The 23221-nt window shown below is 44.9% G+C and overlaps 1 protein-coding gene across 22 annotated transcripts in view; it reads left to right on the top strand.

Annotated features, from left to right (window-relative positions):
- The first annotated feature begins 279 nt into the window (after positions 1-279).
- The window catches only part of ATXN2 (ataxin 2), a 1802199-nt gene continuing 1779257 nt past the window's right edge, over positions 280-23221 (top strand). For 11 of the 22 annotated variants that reach the window (XM_086943053.1, XM_086943051.1, XM_086943055.1 and 8 more), the window contains exon 1: positions 405-853. In XM_086943053.1, the coding sequence (XP_086799179.1) occupies positions 756-853 (98 nt within the window). In that variant the 5' untranslated portion in view covers positions 405-755. Of the gene's footprint in view, positions 854-23221 lie in introns of all 22 variants that reach the window. The other 11 variants (XM_086943038.1, XM_086943037.1, XM_086943036.1 and 8 more) reach the window with 6 other exon arrangements.

Raw genomic sequence — 23221 nt, 5'->3', positions numbered from 1 at the left:
GAGACAAAAAAACATTATAATTGTGTTTTCCAAAAGGCTTGCACTGAAGAAGGAGGACGTTCGATAAAGGATGAGCAATGCCAAGGCTTCATTAGGACGACCTGAAGCTCCCTCCCCGTTCCAGGGAAACGCTTGGCCAAGTCTCCCGATCTTGAGATCCAGCAGCAGCACCACACCGGCTCACGCGTGAGTTCCGCACTACCCCCGCTGTCGTCAGCGACGCCGCCACGTCCGATAACCCTCCGCCCGTCCGCAAAGGAGTCCCTTCATTCAACCACCATTCGCAGCCTGTCCCATCTCCTGTCAAAACCAGCTCCCTCTCAGCTCATAGAAAAACAATCTGACGTCACTTTAGGAGAATCGCCACGACCTCAGCACGGCCGAGTCAGCCTCAGGGCAAAAGCGAAACTGTGAAGCTACGTAACACGCAGAGATGCCGAAGGCGGCTTGACAAAGATATCCCTCCGCGGCCGTCTCTGTTCAGACTGTTGTGGTGTCTGTGTTTAGAGTTACTGCAGGGACTGCTTCAAGGCCCGAGACAGGCCGCTAAGAAAGCCGCGCACAAGGTCGCTACAGCCCCCGCAAAGTACAAGGACTGGCTCAGGACGAGTTGCTCTTACAGCCTGCGGCTTGCTGAGGACAGACTCGGCCCAGGACAGGCGCCGGCGCAGCTGCGGGCCCAGAGCTGGTCTCCCCCCGTTTCAAGCGGCCTTGTGGTTTGTTGACGATATCCCCTTGTTTATGGGCCGGCCGTCATGTCTATGAAGCAGCAGCAGGCCGGGAGTAACCGGAAACCCGGCGGGGGTAGCGGCGCCCCGGCCCCGGGAGGAGGCGGGCGGCAGAGCATGGGCAGGTGGGTGCCAATATTTCTTGCCTACTGGAGATTCATGTGGGATCTTGTGGGCTCCTGACTGCTTGCGGTGGGTAGGTGAGAAAGGAGACGGACTGGGGGTGGGACATGTCAGGACGGCAGTGCCAGGGGTGGATAGGGGTGGCAGGTCAGGCACTGGAGCTGATGAGGGCGGGCCAACCTGCCAGCGAGGGAGGAGGGGCCGGGCACTGTTAGAGGTTGCGAGGGCGAGCATGCTGGGTACTGCTAGTTGCAGAGAATGAGTTCAGTCTGTATTCTGCAGGATGGTAGCCCGGGCACTAAAAGGGAAGAGGGAGGACATGCTGTTCCTTCTTTGGGGCAGCAAAGGAAGAAAACAAACAAGGTGTGCAGTCTGGACATTGCCACGGACTTACGAGGCAAATCAGACTGCAGAGAAAGGGTGGGTAAGTCGGACTACCAAGGGAACTTCGTGCACAGTTAGTTCGGGAGTGCAAGCCCAACATTGACATTCGGTGAGGTTGTGACATAGAGGAGATCCAAGACTAGTATTGATATTCATTTTCCAGGAGGTATAGCATGGGTATAGACAGAGGGCCAACTGGACACTGCTGGGGGTTAGAGGTAGAGTATGTTGGATATTCCTAAGCGTAGAAACGAAGGGCAGTAATTCTACTTCCTTTAGAGAGTCGGTGGGCAAATATGGTCCTTCTACCTGGGTAATAGGCGGGTGGACTTGGCATTTTTCTAAGCGAAGTCGTGGTCAGCTTTCAAATCAGAGTTGTCTAGACTCTGCCAAACTAAGAGGCAGGGGACTTACTGTTGGCACAAAGGGGAAGGAAGCCTGGCAGTGCAGTGAGTTGAGAGAGGGCAGGTCTGGCACTTAAGAGGGTTGAGCTTGGACGTGCTAAATTGTGTTGGGGAAGGAAATACAGACAGGACTCTGACAGTCGAAAAGGATGGTAAGTTTAAAGTGCTATGGAGTCGATAACTTAAAGGTTATACTAGTGATGATAGTGGCAAATGGGATGTGTCAGAGGGCGAGGGGGTGCGTAGTGGACTTTGCATTGTTGGAGGGTGGTTGAGATGGAAGGCAGATTACTATTCACTTTGGGAGAGTGTAAGGGGTAGGGCTGGGGCACAGGCAGTGGGCTACAAGGGATGGTAAACACGAGGCTGATCACGGCCTTTGCAGCAAGCCTGGACAGAGATCTACCAGTGGCTTTGAGGCGACAGGGTGTCTTTGGCACATGCAGGCTTGTATTCATTGCTATTTCATTTGACTCACAGCTAGGCCTTCCCTGATTAAGTTGTTTGAGAGGTAGAGTTAAGATGGATTGATATTTGTAGGAGAAGGAAGAGTTACTTTCCAGTGACATCGCTTTTATTAATTGATGTCTTGGTGTAGCTTCGCAAACTTTGCAAGGTTCTGCTATTAATTATGAAAAATCAACCCATTCACTTTGAATTGAGGGTGTGTTTTTAAACGGACTTCTTTTGACATCTGAGATCAACTTAACTCTCTCTACCCACTTAAAACTCGTGGAGAGGCTTGCTTGGCTCCGTGTGTGCATCGACAAAACTAGTATTACTAGTGAGTGACCGTTCTTAACATGAGTCTTTTATAATGTCACATGCTTTCCGTTTGAAGCAGCAATTGCTTGTGGTGGTGGGTGTGAGTTAGAAGCATTCCTTAAAAAGGTTACTTAGTGCCGGGAGTTCTTACTGGAGGCCCTGTTTATTATCTCATGGGGCAAATTTCGAGTAACATAGCGTGGTGAATATATCGTCATCAAATCCATGAGGTACAACGGTACTGATTTATTTGCAGTCTTATTCGTTTTTTGCTAAGTTATGATAAAATAGATGTAAATATCACACTTTTAGGTAACGTTTTATCAACGTCCAGGAGTAATCTGTAAAAGTACGAATGTCCTGTAATTTCTTTGTAAAATTCCAAGGTACTTGCCTGTACCATGAGGAAAACTCAGAGGCACCTGTTGGAATGCAGGCTTTCGGTATCATTCAGTGGCATGTCGGTAAGTGTGCCATGGTGTGCCAGAAAAAACCCACACAACTCAATTCCCTCAAATAATGCACTACATCAATGGTGTAGTGGTATTGGCACTTGCATCGTGATCATGTATGCAAGTAGTACCATTCAGTTTGGTATTTTGAAAGAGGCGAGTTTACCACCAGATATTTGTAGAATTGTATTTTCATAGTGTAATACCGTTTTTTTTATTTAGGTGTTACTGAGCAACTTTGCTATTACCATCGAATGTGAGAATGCTATAGACCTGCAATTCTGCTGAGTCAAGGCATCATTTGACAAATGAGTTAAGTGGCTGCCGTGCTGCAGTTTACTGGCACTGGTATGTCGCAGTTGAATGCTATTTTAGCAGCCTTTATTCTGCTAGAATGTGCTATTGCTATACTTGGTCATAGTTGGTCTGCCAAAGGATAATCACAGCAAGCCATATACTTGGTCATTGTTGGTCTTCCAAAAGATAATCACAGCAAGCCACAATCCCTGTTGCTGAAGAAGTGATCCTTGCATCTGAATGTCTAGTCGTCGTTTAATGTGCTGTTATATTGCCTGTCCAGAATTAAGTGTGTTTAAAAGTATAAATCCAGATGTAGTCCAATTCTTCATAGCTAGGGAATGTTGTCTGAGGAAGGTCCCTCGTATCTCAAGGGATGGTAAACGGAAAACTGATATAACTGAAGGTAGCAAGCATATTACTTGGACACACCGGCATTCTGTGACAGTCCATGGGTTCGGCCATTTAAAAACTCTTGCAGTCAACAGACTTTCCAAGCTGACCTGATTGGCACACCATGAAATATTTTTAAGCGCATATTTGGACTGTGTAGAAGGTTCTTCGAGTCCACACATGACCGCATTAAGATTTTGGAATAGAATTGGCTGTCTTATTTAGTCACAGGTAATCTGTTTTTGAAAATTAAAATTCAGTTCTGTTAAAATTTGTATCCTAATTTTAATGCTCTAGAATTTGTTTAAGATTGTTAGTCTCCACCCAGTAAATCAAAAGTGGCAAATGTGTGTATATACCCACATATTTATATTTGGCGTTCAGATACATGTAGGTGTAACATCTTTATGTAGCAAACAGCTTTGCCTGTTCTAGTATTATACGTATAAAATACTACTCAACACTTTAATGTGTTTTGGGCACTTTTATAATGTGTATTTATGAAGAGCACTATCACCACTAGGGTATCTTGGTGCTGAACAGGTGTGCGCCTCACCCTGCTTAGAGTATGTTGATTAATTGAAAAGCGAGATTGTCTGCTTTTTGTGGAATTCAAGAGAAGAAGAGGATTCTCTGATATGGAGTGGGGGGCGATCGTTCCACTCTTTATAATTTATAGAGCATTTTGGACTTTTTCTAAACTATACAAAATGGGGATAATACCAATTGAGAGCTGCCAGAACTGCCAATTGATTATACATATGGCCTTTACCCTCACATACATATTAAACCACTATGAGCTGATATTAACAGAAATATCCTCCTATTAATATAATATTTACCCCAATGACTACGTTTTAGGATTCAAGCAACATCAGACTTACCACGATAAATAAACCGAACTTCTCGTTAGATCTATTGTCACAGGGAATACGTTCAGATTAACTGACATAACCTCATCAAAAATTATAAATCATTGTCGAATAAATTGGATATTTTCATTCAGTAGAAAAAGGCACCTGAACTCTCTGTAAAGTAGATTTTCCACAAACTCATCAATGGAGCTCCTTAAACTGCCACCTTGAGATGATCTATCACCCTACCCGTTGGCTTGTAAATACTCCTTCTTGCATGCCGCACTCCTGATCACATACCCCTCCCACACTTAGTGACATTCATCTCTTGCTATCTCGCTCCATTAGACTATATGGTAGTCAAACCCACATCTCCATACCCACATGCTATCCCCCATTTCAAAAGATTGTATCATGTCTATGAAATTAAAAATAGAGAAGGAAAGCGACTTCTTGACAATAGTATCTTCTCTGCCCTGTTTCTTTGTCTGCACTATCAGCCTTAACTTTATGCTCATATTAGTTTACGTAGAAAAAACTAGATGCCAACTACACAATTACTTTAAATCCTCTTATTTTGAAGAAAAACCAAGTGAAACTCCTGGGTTCATCTGGGTATAGTGCTATTACCCTTTTTCCTTTATTATTTTCAATTTTTTCTATTTCATGTATGAAAAGGACACTTCTTCGTATTTTTTGTTCACACATAAAAGCAATTATTCACAACACAAAACGTGTTTGAAACATACATACACCAAATTGTATATACACAATTGTTTGCTTTGATATATACACAAATTGTCTTGCAAAGACGAGTTATGATATGGGCTCAAGATTAGAATAGACAATTAATGAAAGTCAAAAAAATTAATGAACAACAACTTAATGTGATAGGCTATTCATTTCACAAACATAGACCATAAATTGATTCCTTTAGTCTATTAGCAAACTACTGTCTACTCTCTTTTGGCGTATGCTCCGTGATGCGGATTTTAAGTTTGCGTTCAGTTTGGCCAATGTATATTTTGCCACATGGGCACTTGATGAGATAAACACAATTAGCAGTATCACATGTGCTTGAATGTTGCAGTTCTATGGGAAAACCTTTGGTCGGATGCATCACAGTTTTACCGCAAATGACGTTATTGCAATGGGTGCAATTAAAGCATTTAGACATTCCTTTCCATATTGTCTTCTCCTTCGCAGGAGTGTTGAGAAATTCTTTGAGATTTTTTGATCTTTAGTAAGCGAATGTGATGCGATTATTATATAAACCTTTAAGGTCAGGTTCAGTTTGTATCAGATGCCAGTGTTTATTGATTGTTCTTTTGATCTTTTCAGAATCTGAAGAATATTTTAGTACGCACACTGTTTTCTGTTCAATCTGTTTGATTTTGGGTGCCAATAGGTCAATTCTCTTAATTTTGTCTACTTTCATTATGGCTTGTTGTAGGACATCGTCAGGATAGCCTCTTTGTTTGTACTTTACAGTTTGTTGTATGATGGACTTTTGAACTTCTTCTTCCTCAGATGTGATTCTCTTAAGTCGTGTTCCGGATTACATTTGATGAACTGAATAAATATATATGAACTTGCAAAAGAAAACGTCGTTTTCGTTGTGAATTTGGCGCCCAGTCTGGAGGCTAGTGTTACTAACCTCAACACTTACTACTGGTTTGTTAAAGGCACGTTCCTTGACTACGTGCGGCGACTAGAGTGCCAGCCTTAAAACTTTAAAACTTGGAGAAGTTTCATTTAATTTGAGTGCTTGGGATAACATTGTTTTCTAAAAAAAAAAAAAGAGACCATACTACACGATGACCTGCAATGAAAGTAATATTTTCAAAGAAATTCACCATCCTCTAGATGGTATCGAACGGGACGGTCCTACATTATGCTGCCAAACTGATCTCACACAAGCTGGCTTTTCAGCGAGGTGGACATATGAAGTGGTTGGGTATACTATGAAGTTCAAATCATATCATAGAAATTCACAAAAAAATGATGCATATATCTCTGGGATACACAGGGCAGAAAAATACATAGAAAAATTTAATGACGAGAAATATTCCAATATCTGAAATTACTTCAGTTTTGACATGGATAAATGTAAATTGGAGAGCTACAGGGTACGAAAAATCATACAAATTTTACTAGACCTGCAGGTCTAGTAACTTGAACAATCTACTCGACCTAACTGTAATGTACCTGAGTTGTGAACTGGTCTCAACACGATTGTCACACAGTTCACTTTATAAAATCCTCTAACTTCAGTCACAGAATGAAAAGTAAATGCAGGAAGACAAACTGACTTTTGACCTCTGTCTCTGAAATCCGAGCAAATGTGACAAGATAACAAGATTTAAAGGCATCTTTATTGCTCATTCACTTTGTGAGCAAGCATAACACCCATTGTCAGCTCCCCAGTAAGGGCGAGTAGGCTCTAAATATAGCGCGTCCTGATTAAATCTGACTCGCCATAGCTAGTGGGCAAGAGTGGATTTTTCGAGCCCTGAGCTACAAAGAATAGACCCAATAGGCACTACTACTGTGACAGACACATAACAAAACATGATATAAAATTGCCACTTAACCCCTTCGCTACTAGGCCTCCCCTCCCCTCTTCTAAGCCTTTTTTTGACTACCGCCCTCATCTGCCTTGTGTTTGGGGTGGCAAGACTGTAGCATCTTTTTTTTGGGGGGGCACTGGCATACCCATTCTGGCCAGCACCCACCCCTCGTATAAAAAAAACCAAACTAATCCCTGGTGCCTAGTGGGCTCTCTGCCCCCCGGGGGGCAGATCAGGGGCTATCGCCCCCATCTGCCTTTTTTGTGGGGTGGAAAGACTAGCATCTTTTTTTTGGGGGGGGGGGCACTGGCATACCTATTCTGGCCAGCACCCACCCCTCGTATAAAAAAAAACAAACTAATCCCTGGTGCCTAGTGGGCTTACTGCCCCATCTGCCTCCGGGGATGGGGTGGGGGGGGGCAGAAAGACTGTCATTTTTTGGGGGGGCTGGTGGGGGCATTGGTATGCCCATTCTGGGCAGCCCCCACCCCAGGCCTAATGAAAAAAATAAAATCCCTGGAGTCTAGGGTGCCTTTTGCCGGGGTGCGGGGTGGCAGAAATATTGTCTGTTGCAAAACTTTATGGGGGGGAGCAAAGGCCCTTGCCCAAGGGGCCGCTCCTACCTTCCTGGTGCTAGCGTGTGGATCGCTGATTGGAGATTGCCCATCTGGGGTGATCCCCGAGCAGGGATCCACTAGGGAAGGGTACCATTGGAAAGGGGAGATTCTCACCTTTCCAACAATGCCTCTCCCATGTGTTTCGGTGCTCGGGGGCTGAGATAGCCCCCACAAGCACAGAAACTGTGAAACTGAAACTAAATTTCAGTTTTGTTTTTGTTGTAATGACAACAGCCGGCCACCATGCGATCGTCATTACAAGGAAAACCAAAACCATGCTTTAGGAGGTTGGAAAAGCTCTCCTCCACCTCCGAAGGCAAAAAGAAAAACAAATGGGATATCCCTCTGCTGTTTACAGCAGAGGGATTTTTTGCAAGTGTGCTCATGACGGAATGGTTCTGTCATGAGCATGGAAGGGGCTAAATAAAAAAAAAAAAGCTTCAAATTAGAAAAATTTGGCAATTCCCATTTCAAAACTTTTGCTACAGAGATTCTAAACGCCATATTTGAAATTACCTTTTTTAAATCCGGGTCATCCTGTTCTTTTCACTATATTTCTTTAAGCTTTTCTAATTGAAGTTGTTTTGATGGAAGGAATTCATTGGGCACTGCCACTTAGTTTTGGTATTTAGAACAATAGCTTTTTTTTCTGGATTTGTGTATGCATGGGATCTGTGTGACTAGCTGCAAAGCGGAGGTTCTGGGTGGTTTGGGAAAAAAAGATGCAATTGTTCAGGTAACGTATATTCTAAGTTGTGTAGCATCTTGTGTGTGTGGAGTATGAAATGAGCGCAGTGTTTATGTACCAGTAGCCAGTGGAGCTCCCTAAGGGTTTGTGGAATGTGAGTTCAATGTGGGAGGTTGTGGATAAGTTTGGCTGCAGAGTTACGGATGGTTTGTAGTTTTCTTGTGACTTGCTTGTTCCTGGCATAGAGGGTGTTACCATAGTCCCATCTTGCTCATGACTAGGGCTTAAGTGACTGTCTTTCCGGTGCAGCTTGGGAGCCGTTTTAGTATTTTCCTCTGCATCTTTAGGGTCTGGAAGCAGGATGCAGTGACAGCATTGTCTTGTGCGGTCCTGTCCAGTTTGCTGTTGATGATGATTCAGAGTTTTCTGCTGGGGATGCCAGGTAGTGTTGTGAGTTTGGCCTGCCACCAGTTGGTGTCCCATGGCGAGGTGTTCTTGCCAAAGATCACTACTTCTGTCTTGGTGTTGGGCTTGAGATAGCTTAAATCCATTAACGACTTCAATCATAGAGGTAGTGAATTTGATTCTTGTGCTGTGGGGTCTTGTCTGGAAGAGAAAGTATGAGTTTCATGTCGGCATAGGAAAGGATGTTAATGCAATGCATGTGGATGATTTTGGCCAGAAGGATCATTTGTGCATTGAGGGTGCAGTGAGCATTGAGGCATTGTGTTCTATCCATTAAGAAGGAGCAGATCCTGCGGAGACCTGGTCCTTGGATGCCAATCTCGTTCAGGTGCCTGATGAGGATGGGATGTGAGACCATTTCAAATGCTGCACAGAGCTCCAGGAGCATGAGGGTGACTCATCTGTCAAGGATCATGTGGATGTTGTCTGTGATGGCAATAAGTCTGCTAATCATTCTCCTATTCAGGAGGAAGATTTTCAAATAGTGATTGGGGTGCATTTATAGACTCACAGGACTTTTGCCTATTTCAAGAGACATGGGCAAGAGAGGACCATCTGCGCGCAGGATTTGATACATTCTCAATTTGGGCGGACTGGAAGGGGAAGGGACGCCCGTCTTGCGGACCACTCACTTGGGTGGCTTCCCACCTGGGCTGCAAAGCGAGGGCTCTACCAACCGATTCCCTAGATATTCAATACGTACTCTTGGAATGGTCTGATGTATTAAAATTGGCCCTGATAAATGTCTACTCAAGACCAGTGGGTATAACAAAAGTTTCTAGTACTATCGAGGAACTAGCCCTGTTCTTGAGCATGTTCCCCAGGGCATCCCGTATGTGGTTGGGGGAGACTTCAACTGCCAATTTGAGCCCCTTCCATCATTCCTAGTAGGTACAACCAATGAGGAAGATGAACAATGGGGAATTCCGAAACTGGCTGGCCCACCAGTGAAGTCCTGGTCGCCATTAGCAACGCAAATTACCTGCCTGACCCTAGCAAATTCTCTAAGGGCCTGCAATGGCCGGGTAAGTGGTGATATCCCACCCAAACCGACTTTCAATAAACTGGGGCATAATTCTCGATTGGACTACATATTTGTGGAAACGTCCGAATGGGCCAGAATTGTGGATTTCAATGTAATCCCTAGAGGTGACAGCGACCATAATGCGCTGATTTTAAAAATTTCGGTTCAGGGTGTCACTTTCCACATACAGGGTGGTGATGATCGTATGGACCCGAGAACAATTTTATCTACTAATTGGCGCAAAGTTCGCTGGCCCAAAATTCTAGGAAATCCTAAGGATATTCAGAGGCTGTATGCAAAAGCTGCTCTGGTCTTGCAAAAAGTTGACAACCTTATACACCAACCTGTCTAGTCTGAGGAGACCTATAGATAACTCGGTGTACTTCACCTAGAGTTGTGTAGTTCCTTAGCTGATGTACTGAATCGTGAGCAGAGGCAACGCAAAGGAAAAGGTAGGGGGACACGTGCCCCATGGTACAATGCCGCCTGTAGAAAGGCTAAAGCTGACCTACTAGCGGCTATGAAGCAACAGTACAATATTTCCTTGGTCAGAACCAAGAGGAAGGAGTACAAATATCTCATTTCTAATGCCAAGACCGAATGGGACTATGGCAACTGGGCAGATATGACTGATGCTCTTAAGTTTCGAGATGCCAGGAAATTCTGGCAGATTGTTAAAAATGGCTCAGCCGATCCCACCCCGGCAGTGGAGGCCAATATTGCACCCAGTGTGTGGGAGGATCATTTTAGATCCCTGTACACTGAGGCTAATATAGATTTTACTCGGGTCCAAGATGATTCGATGGCAGGCTTGACCCCCACGCTACTTCTGGATACGGATAAATTTACCTTGGCAGAAGTAGGGGCAGCTATTGCTAGACTTGCCTCAGAAATAGCCCCATGGCTGGACAAACTCCCATGTGACTTATTTAAAAACGAAACCATGATCTGGGCACCATACTTACAGGTTTTATTTAATGCAATTTTGGAGGGGATGCCGGTGCCTATTACTTGGCTGGGGGCGGAGATTGTCCCCATCTTCAAGAAGGGTTCTTCTCTGCTCCCAGTCAACTATAGGCCTATCAGTCTAATAGACGTCCCCCAAAAGATCTTTGCCAGGCTGATACTGGACCGTCTATTAGAATGGATGCAAGACCACTCAGTCCTGAGCCCATACCAAGCGGGTTTTCAGGAACAAAGTGTCCACTATAGACCAAGTCTTCCGACTTGCCATTATATTTTGGAAAATGGTACAGTTGGCGGGTGGCAGCCTCTATACTGTATTCGTTGACCTACGAGCGGCTTTCGATCTGGTACCTCGTAGGAAACTTTGGTCAGTGCTCTCTGGCTGGGGGTGCCACAACATCTCTTAACTATGATTATCAGATTACATACTGATAACTACGCCCAGGTCAGATGCGGAAGGGAGGGGATATTGTCCAATAAATTCCCCGTTGACAGGGGGGTTAGGCAGGGTGGTGTGCTCGCACCGACCCTGTTCTGCCTTTATGTCAACGGGGTAATTGCGCACCTGAATGGGGTCGAGAATACTGATGCACCCTAAATTGGAGGCAGTAGGGTGCCCGCGATTATGTTCGCGGATGACACCCTTCTACTCTCAAAGTCCTCAATGGGGATTCAACAAGTTCTCAATGGTTTCGAGGCATTTTGTAAAGATCATGGCCTCGAGATCAATGCTCTAAAGACCAAATATATGGTCTTCAACCCTACATCTAGAACCTGCCCTAATCCGTACATTGGACCTAACATGCTAGAGACGGTCCGAACCTTTGAGTATTTAGGGATCACCCTAAATGAAAAAATGTCATGGGCGCACCAACGGGAGAAATCACAATTAAAGCTGGCCCAAATAGCGGGTGGAATCATCAAATTGGTCTCTAAAAACAAATCTTCTTTTAAGCCGGTGGCCCCCCCTCTGGAGATTATAGAGTACAAGCCAGGGGAGCGGTAATGTACGAAGTGAACTTTGGGGCCACATGTGCAATCGCGATCTGGTAGTAACTGAGAACAAATTTATCAGACAGCTCCTATCACTTCCCTCTAGTACCCCCCTGTTGCCCATTAGACTGGACCTATCCTTGAGACCTCTTGATGAAGATATGGGCCTACGGCCCTTATTATTTTGGCGTAGGATTTGGTCTGTACCAGAGCTAGCTAATTATAGGCTAGAACTGCAAGAAATTCTTACCCTCCCAAACATTGGGAAAATTCCCTGGCTAAATTACATCAAGAAAGAATTAGGGAAATTAGGGCTATCCTCCCGATGGTTTGACCCGCTCTCATCATGTCCCAGGGTTACACGGAGGAAGCTCATCACTCAGTACCAGGAAAGCAAATTTGCTATTCACCTACAAGGAAGTGGCCCAGGCACCCTAACATCATCATTTTTAATAATTAAGGACAGCTATAAGTTTGAAACTGTTTTAGATGTCATATCCCCAGCATTAATTAGGAAACTGTATCTCCAGTGGAGGTATGGTAGTTTACCATTACGGGCCTATACTAGTAAATGGGCCGAATCTTCCCCGTCACATTGTCCAGGGTGTAAATCTGAATAAGAAACTGATTTGCACATATTGTTCTTTTGTAATGCTTATGTGCAGGCGCGGAGGAAATGGATTGTCCCACTATGTAAAAACCTGGGTTTCTCCCACTGTCTGCAAGCATATAGGGTTCTTAAGACCGATTTATCAGGGCATATAGTCTTCGCGCTAGCCAAATATCTGGGGATAGTCTGGCATAAGAGGAGATATTTTTTAGACTGGGATCTATGATAAATTGTTAAAATGATAAACTGTGATGTAGATATTTTTAGTATGCTGCATGGCTGGTCCTTATACCTGTACATTGATTTTATGTTTTAATGGTTGTATATATCTTAATACTTACTGTTTTAGATTTAATGTCATTTGTACCTTTTATGGCACATGCTGCCGAAATAAAGATTTTGATGATGATGATGAAATAGTGTAAAATAGCAATTATAATGTAATATATATATATTTACATTTGACGGCCATCTAGCAGACACCATTGACAAATGTTAAGTCTTTTCTTTTCAAAATGGCCTCATGGACATATACTAACAGGCTTCAATTGAACTGAATGAATTACGATGGACATTCTAGCTTTCTGTATGGCAGAAGTGGGGTTCTCTTTCCTCTAATTCTTAGTTATGATTCTGGCGTAAGGTTTGATTCAGAACTGAACTTGGAACTCCAAAAAGAACTCCCCAGGTCTCCTATTTACGTCTGCTAGGTTTTGATTATTTTCATTTCTAAAGTACATTACAGAATACGTGAACCATCTGACAACACTTTAGAATTCCTTTGCAACCATAGCCAACTAAATGAAATTGCTAAACAGTTGGTAAGATTTTGAACGGGCAGTACATTTTAGTCATCATTTAGGCTTCTCTCCCAAAAGGTGAATTAAAGACTCTGGCACCCCAGTCTTTCACTTTAGAGTTCCCCCAGAGTCAGTGCGTAGAATCCACAAAGTATATTGGGATTGATAACCCAAGTTTGCCTGCAGAAAAGTAGAACAAAATATTAGAAAAAGAAGAAAGGGAAGTAGAGAGGGTTAGGTCTGATGTCTAGTCATTACCAGCAAATCTAATGATTTTCCTACAACCCATCTTGGTCCCCGGCTCCACCCATACGTTTAGCCAGATTACTGTGGTTATCGCTTTGGATTAATCCACACGCTACAATATAATCTCATTATTGCAATATCGAGTGTGGGCTGTGCTGGTTGAATTTCCTTCTGTCAAAAGAACTTCAAATGCAAAAGCTTCAACAAATATAGTGAAAAGAATAGGATAATTTTGATTTTAAAAAGCGTAATTTCATATATGGTTTGTAGAACTGCTATTGCAAAACCTTTCCTTTATTCCTTTAACACCTTGGTTGCTAGGGGGTTTTCCCCTCCTGTGCTGATCCTTGATGAACCCCATTGTTCATGACAAGGTCAACTCGTCAAACGCACAGCGCAGGTAACACCCATGACGAGCTGACCTTGTCATGAGCATGGAAGGGGTTAAATACAAGGTGTATCTTCCACCTGGCAAAAGAAATATTTTACTGCTGTGTGCATTTTAGGAATGGTTATTTTTGAAAATTTTAGACGTGTATTGCTTCTTGCTTGTGTAATTCTTGTTTGCCCCTTAACATTTTTTTAAAAAGGGTTTCTCATTTGATGCATATTTTCTATTGATTCAAGTGGCAATTTTATTACCTATGTGTTTGTCACAGTATAAAGTACTGGGCCTTTTCTTTATAGCTTTTTAATTTATATTATCCATGTCAGAATTGAAGTTAGTTTAGTTATAAGAGTATATATTATGTTGTCATTATTAACTTTATCTTAGTATTTTTCTGCCCCATGAATCCCATTGAGATACATGTATAATTTATGTGATTTTTATCTGATATGATTTGAACTTTATAGTATATCTGACCATCTCATGCTGCATGCCTCACTCCAAACCGCTTGTGTGGGATTAGTTTGGAAGCATAACTCATATCTGCCCCGTTCAATACCATTTAGTGGCTGGTGTTCTTTGAAGATATTTCTTCCATTGCTGGTGATCGTGTGCTCTTTTATTCTTTATGTACCATGTACATAATATCTTTTGTGGCTCGCATGCCTGCGTCATCTGTTCATGTTGGGTTACACTCTTGCTCCTGTTATACAATCATTAGAATTCTTCTAATACAAGTTAGGCAGGGTAATGGAATAAAAAAGCTGTTCATTCGTTCTTAAGCTTTATTCGATTCATAAAAACACGCCATAAGAGTCACAATATTACAGATTGCTCATTTAAACGTTCAATTTCACATTAAAAACACTTTTTTTAAACAATAACCAGATTTTAAAAAGCAATAAAATTATATAAAAAAACATTTTTCGACAATGATCACAGACTTAGTAAATATCCAGAAGTTAAAAACGAAATCATCTCCGATTAATTCTTTGTTTCTGTATCATTTAAAGCGTCTCTAAGATGATTAACAGAAGAGAGAAATATGGCTACCCAAAAACAAATGTTATCATCGGTCTGATCATACAGGTAATTAAAAGCCTGCCAATAATAAATAATTCTGTCGGTGTAAAAAAAGAAGTCTTAGATAAAACCTCTTGGGGGCAGAATAAAACCAGCAGAAAAGCATAACATTTTTGGTTGACTGGACATACCGCTTATCACATGGGCATTTCTGTGTAATCGTATCCCATCTCACTTTCTGTAGGAATGCAATTTTGCAATGAAAGGTAAGAAGACTGAAGCGTGTCAAAAGTTTCCTATGGTTGGTGTTTTTAATTAGGGTAAAGTACAATTTACATCCAGTCCCCTCATTTAGGTACAAGTAGCGTCCTACTGAGACCTTATTCTTGTCTATTTGGGTCCTTTTTTCTCTGCATGCTTTGAGGACAAACCCCCTTAATCTCTTTTGGAATAGTTAACAATATCCTCCAGGAATGTCCAACGGTCCAGTCCTTCCTGACCTAGTTGCCGTAGATATTTTTTTAAATAAAATGTAGCCACGGGATTCTGTTTGCCTAATTTAAGCGCATACAGCCTCTAATAAGGTCTCTGGTAAATTGGGTCTCTGGTTCACCATATGTAGCGCCACAACTGCAATTGTTTGCTTTCTAGGACGTCAAAGATAATCAATGCCTAGCTCATAATGGAGAATGGAGTCTGCGGTTTAGGATGGCACCGCCAACAGACTTTTTATGAACTTATTTTGTTGTTTTTGCAGGGTACCGTTGTCCCCCTTTCCCCAGATCCCTGTCGCATAGGATGCTGTGGCGATGCTTTCTGCGTTACAAAGTTTTAACATCTCCGCAGCTGGTTTCATGCCTCACGTGGAAGCAAACCTGCCCAGGGCTTCATAATTCCTGGACATGTTTGAGGCACTGATTGCTTTGTGTCGTTTCCACCTCCTGGCCTCCCATCAGGCGGGTTTTCGCCCAGGCCACTCCACGGAGACAGTGGTCCCCGCGGTCCTGGACGAACTCAAGGGGAAAGCTGACATCAACCTCCCCCAAGCCCTGATCCTCCTCGATTTGTCCGCTGCGTTTGACACGGTCAACCATTCCATCCTTCTCGACCGTGTCAGCGCAGCGGGCATCCGGGACGCTGCCCTCTCTTGGCTTGCGTCCTTTCTTCAAGGTAGGTCCCAAGCGGTCCACCTCTCAGGTTTCTCCGCTCCCCCTCGCTCGGCTACTTGTGGGGTCCCCCAAGGCTCTTCCCTTTCCCCACTTCTTTTCAATCTTTATATCCACCCTCTTATTATCTCTCTTCTCGAGCTGGGGGTCTCTGTGTATAACTACGCGGATGACCTCCAGCTCGTCTTTGATCTCTCCTCCCCTTCTGATTCCCTCCCTAAGTTCTGTTCCACCTTAGTTTTCATATCCGAGTGGATGAGCATCAATCACTTGAAGCTCAATCCCGACAAGACGGAGCTTGTCCTCACGGGTGGTCCCTCAAACCCTTGGTCCTCGGTTCACTGGCCCCCTTCCTTTGGTCCCCCCCCCCCCTTCACCGGTTTCCTCTGTTCGGACCCTGGCATCAAGGTCAGCCATGACCTGTCCATGCATGCCCAAATTAGCTCCGTCGTGTCCTCTTGTTTTTTGTCCCTCCGGCTCATCCGTAAGATTTCCCGTTTTTTCTCTGCGGACGCCCTCAAAACCATCGTCATGGCTCTTATCACCTCCCGCCTTGACTATGGGAATGGCCTGTAGGTGGCATACCCGCTTATGAAACCCGCCGCCTTCAGGCCATTCAAAATCAGGCAGCCCGCCTCATTCTCCGTCTCCCCAAATCTTCCCACATTACCCCTGCACTCAAGTCCCTTCACTGGCTCCCTGTGCGCCTTAGATCTTTATTCAAATTGGCCTGTTTGGCCTTTCGGGCGCACACCCGCTCAGCTCCTCTCTTTATCAGATCTCTCATCACTCCTCACGCCCCCAGCCGCACTCTCCGCTCCTCTTCTCTCTCTCTTCTGCATGTCCCCCGCTTCCGCAAATCCAGAACAGGGGGCACCCGATTTTCGGTTCTGGCCCCCCGGTTCTGGAACAGTCTCCCTCTTTCCATCCGTTCTATCCCCATCCATACCCATTTCCGTAAAGCTCTTAAAACTTTCTTGTTCTCCCAGGCGTTTCCCTGCTAGTCTCCCTGGGTCCCCTCTTCTCCCTCTTTCCATCCGTTCTATCCCCATCCATACCCATTTCCGTAAAGCTCTTAAAACTTTCTTGTTCTCCCAGGCGTTTCCCTGCTAGTCTCCCTGGGTCCCCTCTGTGAGTCTGGTCAAGTCCCCAGCGCCAGGAAGCCGCTTGGCCGCAGTGCGCTTAAGCATGTACTTTTTTCATTCATTCATTCATTCCAATCTAGATCAGAGGAGATCTGGACCCCCAAATAACTAAAAACGTGTTTTGTAGTTTCTTAACCTTGATTTAAAAAGAGTGTAGTTTGGCCCTGCTCAGCCATAATTCATGGTAAACGTTTTGGCAACATTTATCTTCATCCCCTTTACCTCCATATATTCTGTGAGGGAATTAATCCATGTCTGCAGGCTATTGGAAGTAAGTGCCAATACAGCCACACTATCGGTATACAGCAGGATTGGGATTTGGTCACCCCCATCCTGGGAGTATCTACACCTAGGGCCTGCAGTGATTTGTCCACACTGTTGCTATAGATGGAGAAGAGGTAGGGTGCCAGCTTGCACCCCTGCCTCGCCCCTCCAAATATCAATGGGTTAAGTAAATACCCCTTTGACTCCGAAGTGGACTTTGGCATATATGCTTCTATGTAGGTGGGCCAACAATCTGCTTAAGTGTCCCTAACTTAACCATGCACTCCCATTCTCCTCTTTGGCTCACTAAATAGAAGACACAGTGAAGTTCGAGAATGCATATGTATAATGCTCCCTCTTGACCTGGCAGTACTTACTCATTAGGAAGTTCAGGTTAAGCAACTGCTCCACTGCCCTCAAACCTTTCTTGAACCCTTATTGTTTTTTTTGTTTCAAGTCTGTTTTATTTTCAGGCAATAACACATACCACAGGTCCATTTAACCCCTTCAGCGCGGCGCGAATTTTCGCGCTGTGCTGAAGGTTCTAATGAGCCTACGGCTCATGACGGAACGGTTCCGTCATGAGCATGGAAGGGGTTAAACACAGCGTTAAGCCTACAACCCTAAGCAGGACCAGCCGCGAAGGCATTTAGCATTGGGCCCTTGGGGCTTGCAAAGGAAGGCAAATTGTTACACAGCGTTTTGCCTACAACCCCACTGTGGCCGGCCGCGTTCCGTGTTTTAGTTGTATTATCGTTCGGACATTCAAAAAACCAGGACCCCTAGGATCACTTATTGGGTTTTTGAAAGGACTTAGTTATCATCTGCCCACACTTGTAATCTCTCCAACACAACTCTCCCCGAAAGTCTGGCTAAAGAGTCTAGTAGGGAAATCGGGCGATGGCATTTGGGGTCGTCCCTTTTTAGGTTTCGCACTGCGAACCTCTATTGCAATCGTTTCTGCTTTCAAGGAGTCAAGGGAGACAGGAGACAAGTGATGTGCACGCGCAACCTTGTGAACTGGGATCACGTCGCGCGCGCTTCCTGTCTCCTATGGCATCTTGGAAGCACACACACACATACAGACCCCCCCCCCCCCACCGCCGCGCATGCACTCACTCACACACACACACATAGAGAACCCCCCCAAACTTCCCACCCCCGCCGCGCATACACACACCCACACCCACATAGAGAACCCCCCGTCGCCGCCGCGCATACACACACGCACGCACGCACACACACACCCTTAAAGGTACCGGTCAAGCACCCTCGATGCAGAAGAACAGCCGTCCCTTGTTGCAGAGACATCTACCCGCCACTATTCGCCCTCTTACCCGCAATGTAGAAGTCTTCGAGACCCCCAGTTCCAAGTTCCCTCGCCGCAGGGTGCACACTGGAACCCCCAGCCCGCCACAGGCCTCCTGCAGACAGCGCAGGGAGGGTGGGTCCGGACCCGTGTCCGGTAACACCAGCACCGCTGTGGGGGGCCGTGGAAGGGCCCGTGGAGACGTAGAGCTCGGCAGCCCCGTGGAAACATCCTGCCAGCAGCTGGCCGCTGACTCCATTCGCACAGTGAGCAGCGGGACTAGGCCTCGCCCCCCAGACGTGAAGAACAATCAACAGAGCCCCGCCTCATGCACGTTAAAAACGTCTACTCGTATGACGCCATACTAGGAGAGTACACTCAGACACGCTGTGCAACTCTACGATACGAGTAAGTGGCTCTCGTGAAATATAACCGTGCGTCACGAGGAAAACATTTAAAGCAAATAATATCACTTGCAGGAAGCCCACCTATGGGTAAAATGACCCAGTCAAGTAAGGTCAGTCTGTTAAGTAAAAAGCAACGCCCCAGGCAACAAGCCACTACTGTACTGACTGAAATCAAAAGTTCCTTAGGTGAAGCCCGCCCACAGCTGAGGATGTACCCGAGGACAGCTAAAATAGGGCGAGTTTCACATTGGATCCAATTACAGGTTGTAGATACCTACACCTCAAAAACCCTATTCTCCCGGGCCCACCCATAACTACCCTCAAATGCCAGAAACAAAGAGCTCTGTTATCCATCCTAGATACATTACTCAGTCAGGAGCACTACAGTTACACACTAGGTTCCATTAAAATCTCCCTACTTGAAAAAATAAATAAAGACCAAATTACTGAGAGCACTATGCTAGGCTTCCCCTTCTTGGTCTCAGACAATGCAAACTTTTTTTAAAGGAAATATCTTACTACGTTAGTTATCCATAACAAGTCCTACTCTTCACCCTGTCTGACAACAAAGGCCTATCTTCTCCAAATCACAAGCATTTGCAATGCAACAGATCTCGCATTTACGTGAGTTTGAGTAATTGACATTGTAAATGACATTGCCTTTTATTTAGGTTTTAAAAACGAAAACACAAATAAAAGGCATTGTTTTTGCAATGTCAATAGCTCAAACTCTGCGTAAATGCGAAACCTATTGCATTGCAAATGCTTGTTGAATCTGGGGATAATTGGTGAGGTAAACGAAGAGTGGGGAACGTATCAGACTCCCACTGCATTGAATTCCTTTGTTGAACGTGGGTCCCAGAGGTCACGAAATAGCTTGAATATCCATTGGTACACTAACCATTGGGGCTATTAGGGATGGCCTTCAGCACTTCTTCATGGGTAAATTCCCAAACTGATAGTACTACCCCATCAGCAATGAGTTGGAGTTATTGAGGGCTCTAAGTCCTTAGCCTCTGCTGCTTGTAAAATATTAGCCCATGCTTACTCCTGTAACTCTTTCAACTTATTCTTAAGGATCTTTTTATAGAAGGATCTTGCTTCCTGTAACAACACAGTGTCCCTGGGACATTGATTTAATAACTTGACCAGGTGACTCTGTGCATTGGTGGCTAAACCATCAGTTCGGGTTTTTATTTTGTCAGTTGGGTCTCACCAAACACCTGGAGAGAAACAACCTGCTGGGCCCTTCCCAATCAGGATTCAGAGCCAATCACAGCACCGAGACAGCCATGATGGCTGCAGCAGATGACATTTGCACCCTACTCGACAGAGGAGTATCAGCCGCCCTGATTCTGCCCGACCTCTCGCAAGCCTTTGACACAGTCTCCCACCACACACTACTCAATCGACTGTGCCAGATCGAAATCACAGACAGCGCACTTAAATGGATGGCATCCTTTCTAACCAGGCGCACCCGGAGAACCACGCCCTCCTTTCACCTCTCGACCCAAGCTCACCATCTGCGGTGTCCCTCAAGGCTCATCCCTGAATCCAACCCTCTTCAGCATCTGCATGACACCACTCGTGGACATCGTCCGATCCCATGACTTCAACATAGTTTCCTACGCTGATGGCGCCCAGCATTTCCTCTCTTTCTCGGTGGACCCAACCACAACTAAGACCAATATCCACAACTGTAAGAAGAACGTCTGAGCCTGGATGAAGAACAACTGCCTGAAGCTGAACACAGACAAAACGGAAGTACTGATCTTTGACAGACACACCTCTCTCTGGAACGACTCTTGGTGGCCATCAGAACTCTGACCCACCCCCACTCAAAAAGACCATGCCTGCAACCACTGCATCATCCTGGACAACAAACTCTCCATGAAACGCCAGGTCAGCTCAGTCTCCTCAGCCTGCTTCCACACACTCTCCGCATGCTCTGCAAAGTCTTCAAGTGGCTCCCCTTCAGCACCAGAAAAACTGTGACCTGGCCCTCATCAGCTGACTGGACCACACCAACGCACTTTATGCAGGCACCACCACCAAACTCATGAGGAGACTCCAGACAATCCAGAACCCAGCAGCGTGACCGATCCTCAATCTGCCAAAGAGATCCCACATCACCCAGCACCTGAAAGCCCACCACTGGCTCCCTAACCAGAAAGATGCCAATTCAAGATCCTGACCCACACTTACAAAGCCCTCCATGACCAAGGCCCTGCCCACATGAGCTACAGCCCGAGTTTCCACCTACCTCCCAGGAACCTCTACTTCTCACAGATAATATGCATCTGCTGCTGCTGCACCAAATGAAGCTCCTTCTCCCACCTCACTCCAAGTCCTGGAACACCCTCCCCCTCCACCTACGTACTACACACTCACTGAATCACTTCAGGTAGTGGCGCAAGAGACCTGGCTCTTCAACTTGCACCACAGCACAGTCCCTGGATACCGTCTTGGTTGATAAGCAGCGCTATATAAATAAGTACTCATGTATTTGTTGACAGTCTACTTATCGGGCTTACATTTAAGGTGTCTCTTCTTCAGGATGAAAATATCATATTTTTTCTCTGTTTGCCTGCACTTGCTCCCTGTGTTAATAGATCTAACAACATGAATGTGTTTGTCGGTGGTGAGTGCCGATGTTCGTCGTACTGGGTCAAGGAGTATGTTGACGGGAAAGATGATATATATGTTAATAGTAGCACATAGTTGTTTAAGATATCTGTACGGATAAAGCATATGTATCTGTGATTGGCAGTTCATGCAGCTCTTAATCGATAGTATACCCTTTTTGTATAGTTTAGAAAAGGACCCAAATGAGTCTGTATGTGGGGTTATCTTTACTGTAATGGTGATTACCAGTTGTTTAGTCCTTTATTTTTGTCTACGAGGTGAACTCCAAATTGCACCTTTTTCCGGGTCTTTTTAGGACTTGATGGTCCCATTTAATTTGGGGTGGGAAAGGAGTTTTAGTTCGGAAAGAATGTTGCGTTGTTTCAATAACTTTCCTAAGACTGTTACTTTATCTGGGTCAGTAAATGTTTCTATCTTCAGCATAGTTACTTTTAATTTCAACTTATAAAATTCCAAGTTACCTAGACAGTGCAGAGCTTGGATTTCTCTGTAAGATCATGGCTATTTGTGTAGGGTCTGGGAACTTTACTTTACTAAGGATATACCTTTAACAATTCAATGACCGAATTGTTTTTAATACACTTACTAGTCCATTAAGACATTAAGGAGCATTTCTATATTTTCTTTCGCAGCTTGGTGTCTTTTATCATAATTATTATTGTTAAAACTTTTATAGCGCAACGAACCATCCCCAGGGGGATCTCTCGGCGCCTTGGCAGCACACTCCCGGTCACACACGCCCTTAAAGCCATTAAAATTCCCATTTGCAATAGAGCTGACACCGTTTTTGCTATAATTTATGGGTGTGGGGCACATTTTGAAGAATGTTGTAATTGACAAAATATTAGCTGGGGCTGCAAGGTCTCTCAATTTGTACCCAAATTAGGCTAAAGGGGAATGTAGGCAGAACTACTGATTGCCTTGTCTAAAATTCAAGGTTTTTTAGGTCGAGGCCTCGTCCGCACTGCTGTAATCAGTGGGCGGAGCCGAAGATTTTATGTTGTCTAGTATGGGGGCTTGAACCCGCCCTCTTCTCCATTGGCTGGCCTCGTAAATGCTAGCCAGCCATTTGAGGAGAGGGGCGTCACTCGGTTCAGGCCCCGTCTTGAGCAGATTCGGGGGCGTTTTTCTCTTTTTTTAAGCCCCGCCCTTTTCTAGCCTCAGACATCAAAGGCTGCTGCTCCCCCGCCCACACCCCCTCCCCCAGCAATACCGAGAGCTTGTTTACTCTAGCTATGGCGAAAACTATCGCTTTCAGTGCTGCTTGCTAAAATGTGCGACACCCCACACACTCGCGGGATGCCAGCTTTGGCAATGGAGGAGCAGCAGCATCTTTGTTGCTGGTCTGGGTGCTGCTTACTGCCAGCCTCGGTATTGGACGTCCTTAGCTTGCTTTATTTTCATACCCGACCTCTGCGATATGCCGTTTTCCTTCCTGGAACTTTGTTTTCGCTTTGGTAGAACCACAGAGTAGTCTTCTCCTCTCCCGAAGGG

This window comes from Lissotriton vulgaris, chromosome 11, assembly GCF_964263255.1.
Source record: "Lissotriton vulgaris chromosome 11, aLisVul1.2, whole genome shotgun sequence".
NCBI lineage: Eukaryota > Metazoa > Chordata > Amphibia > Caudata > Salamandridae > Lissotriton > Lissotriton vulgaris.
Note: the sequence above shows the minus strand (reverse complement) of the source record. Positions and strands in the feature narration are given on the sequence as shown.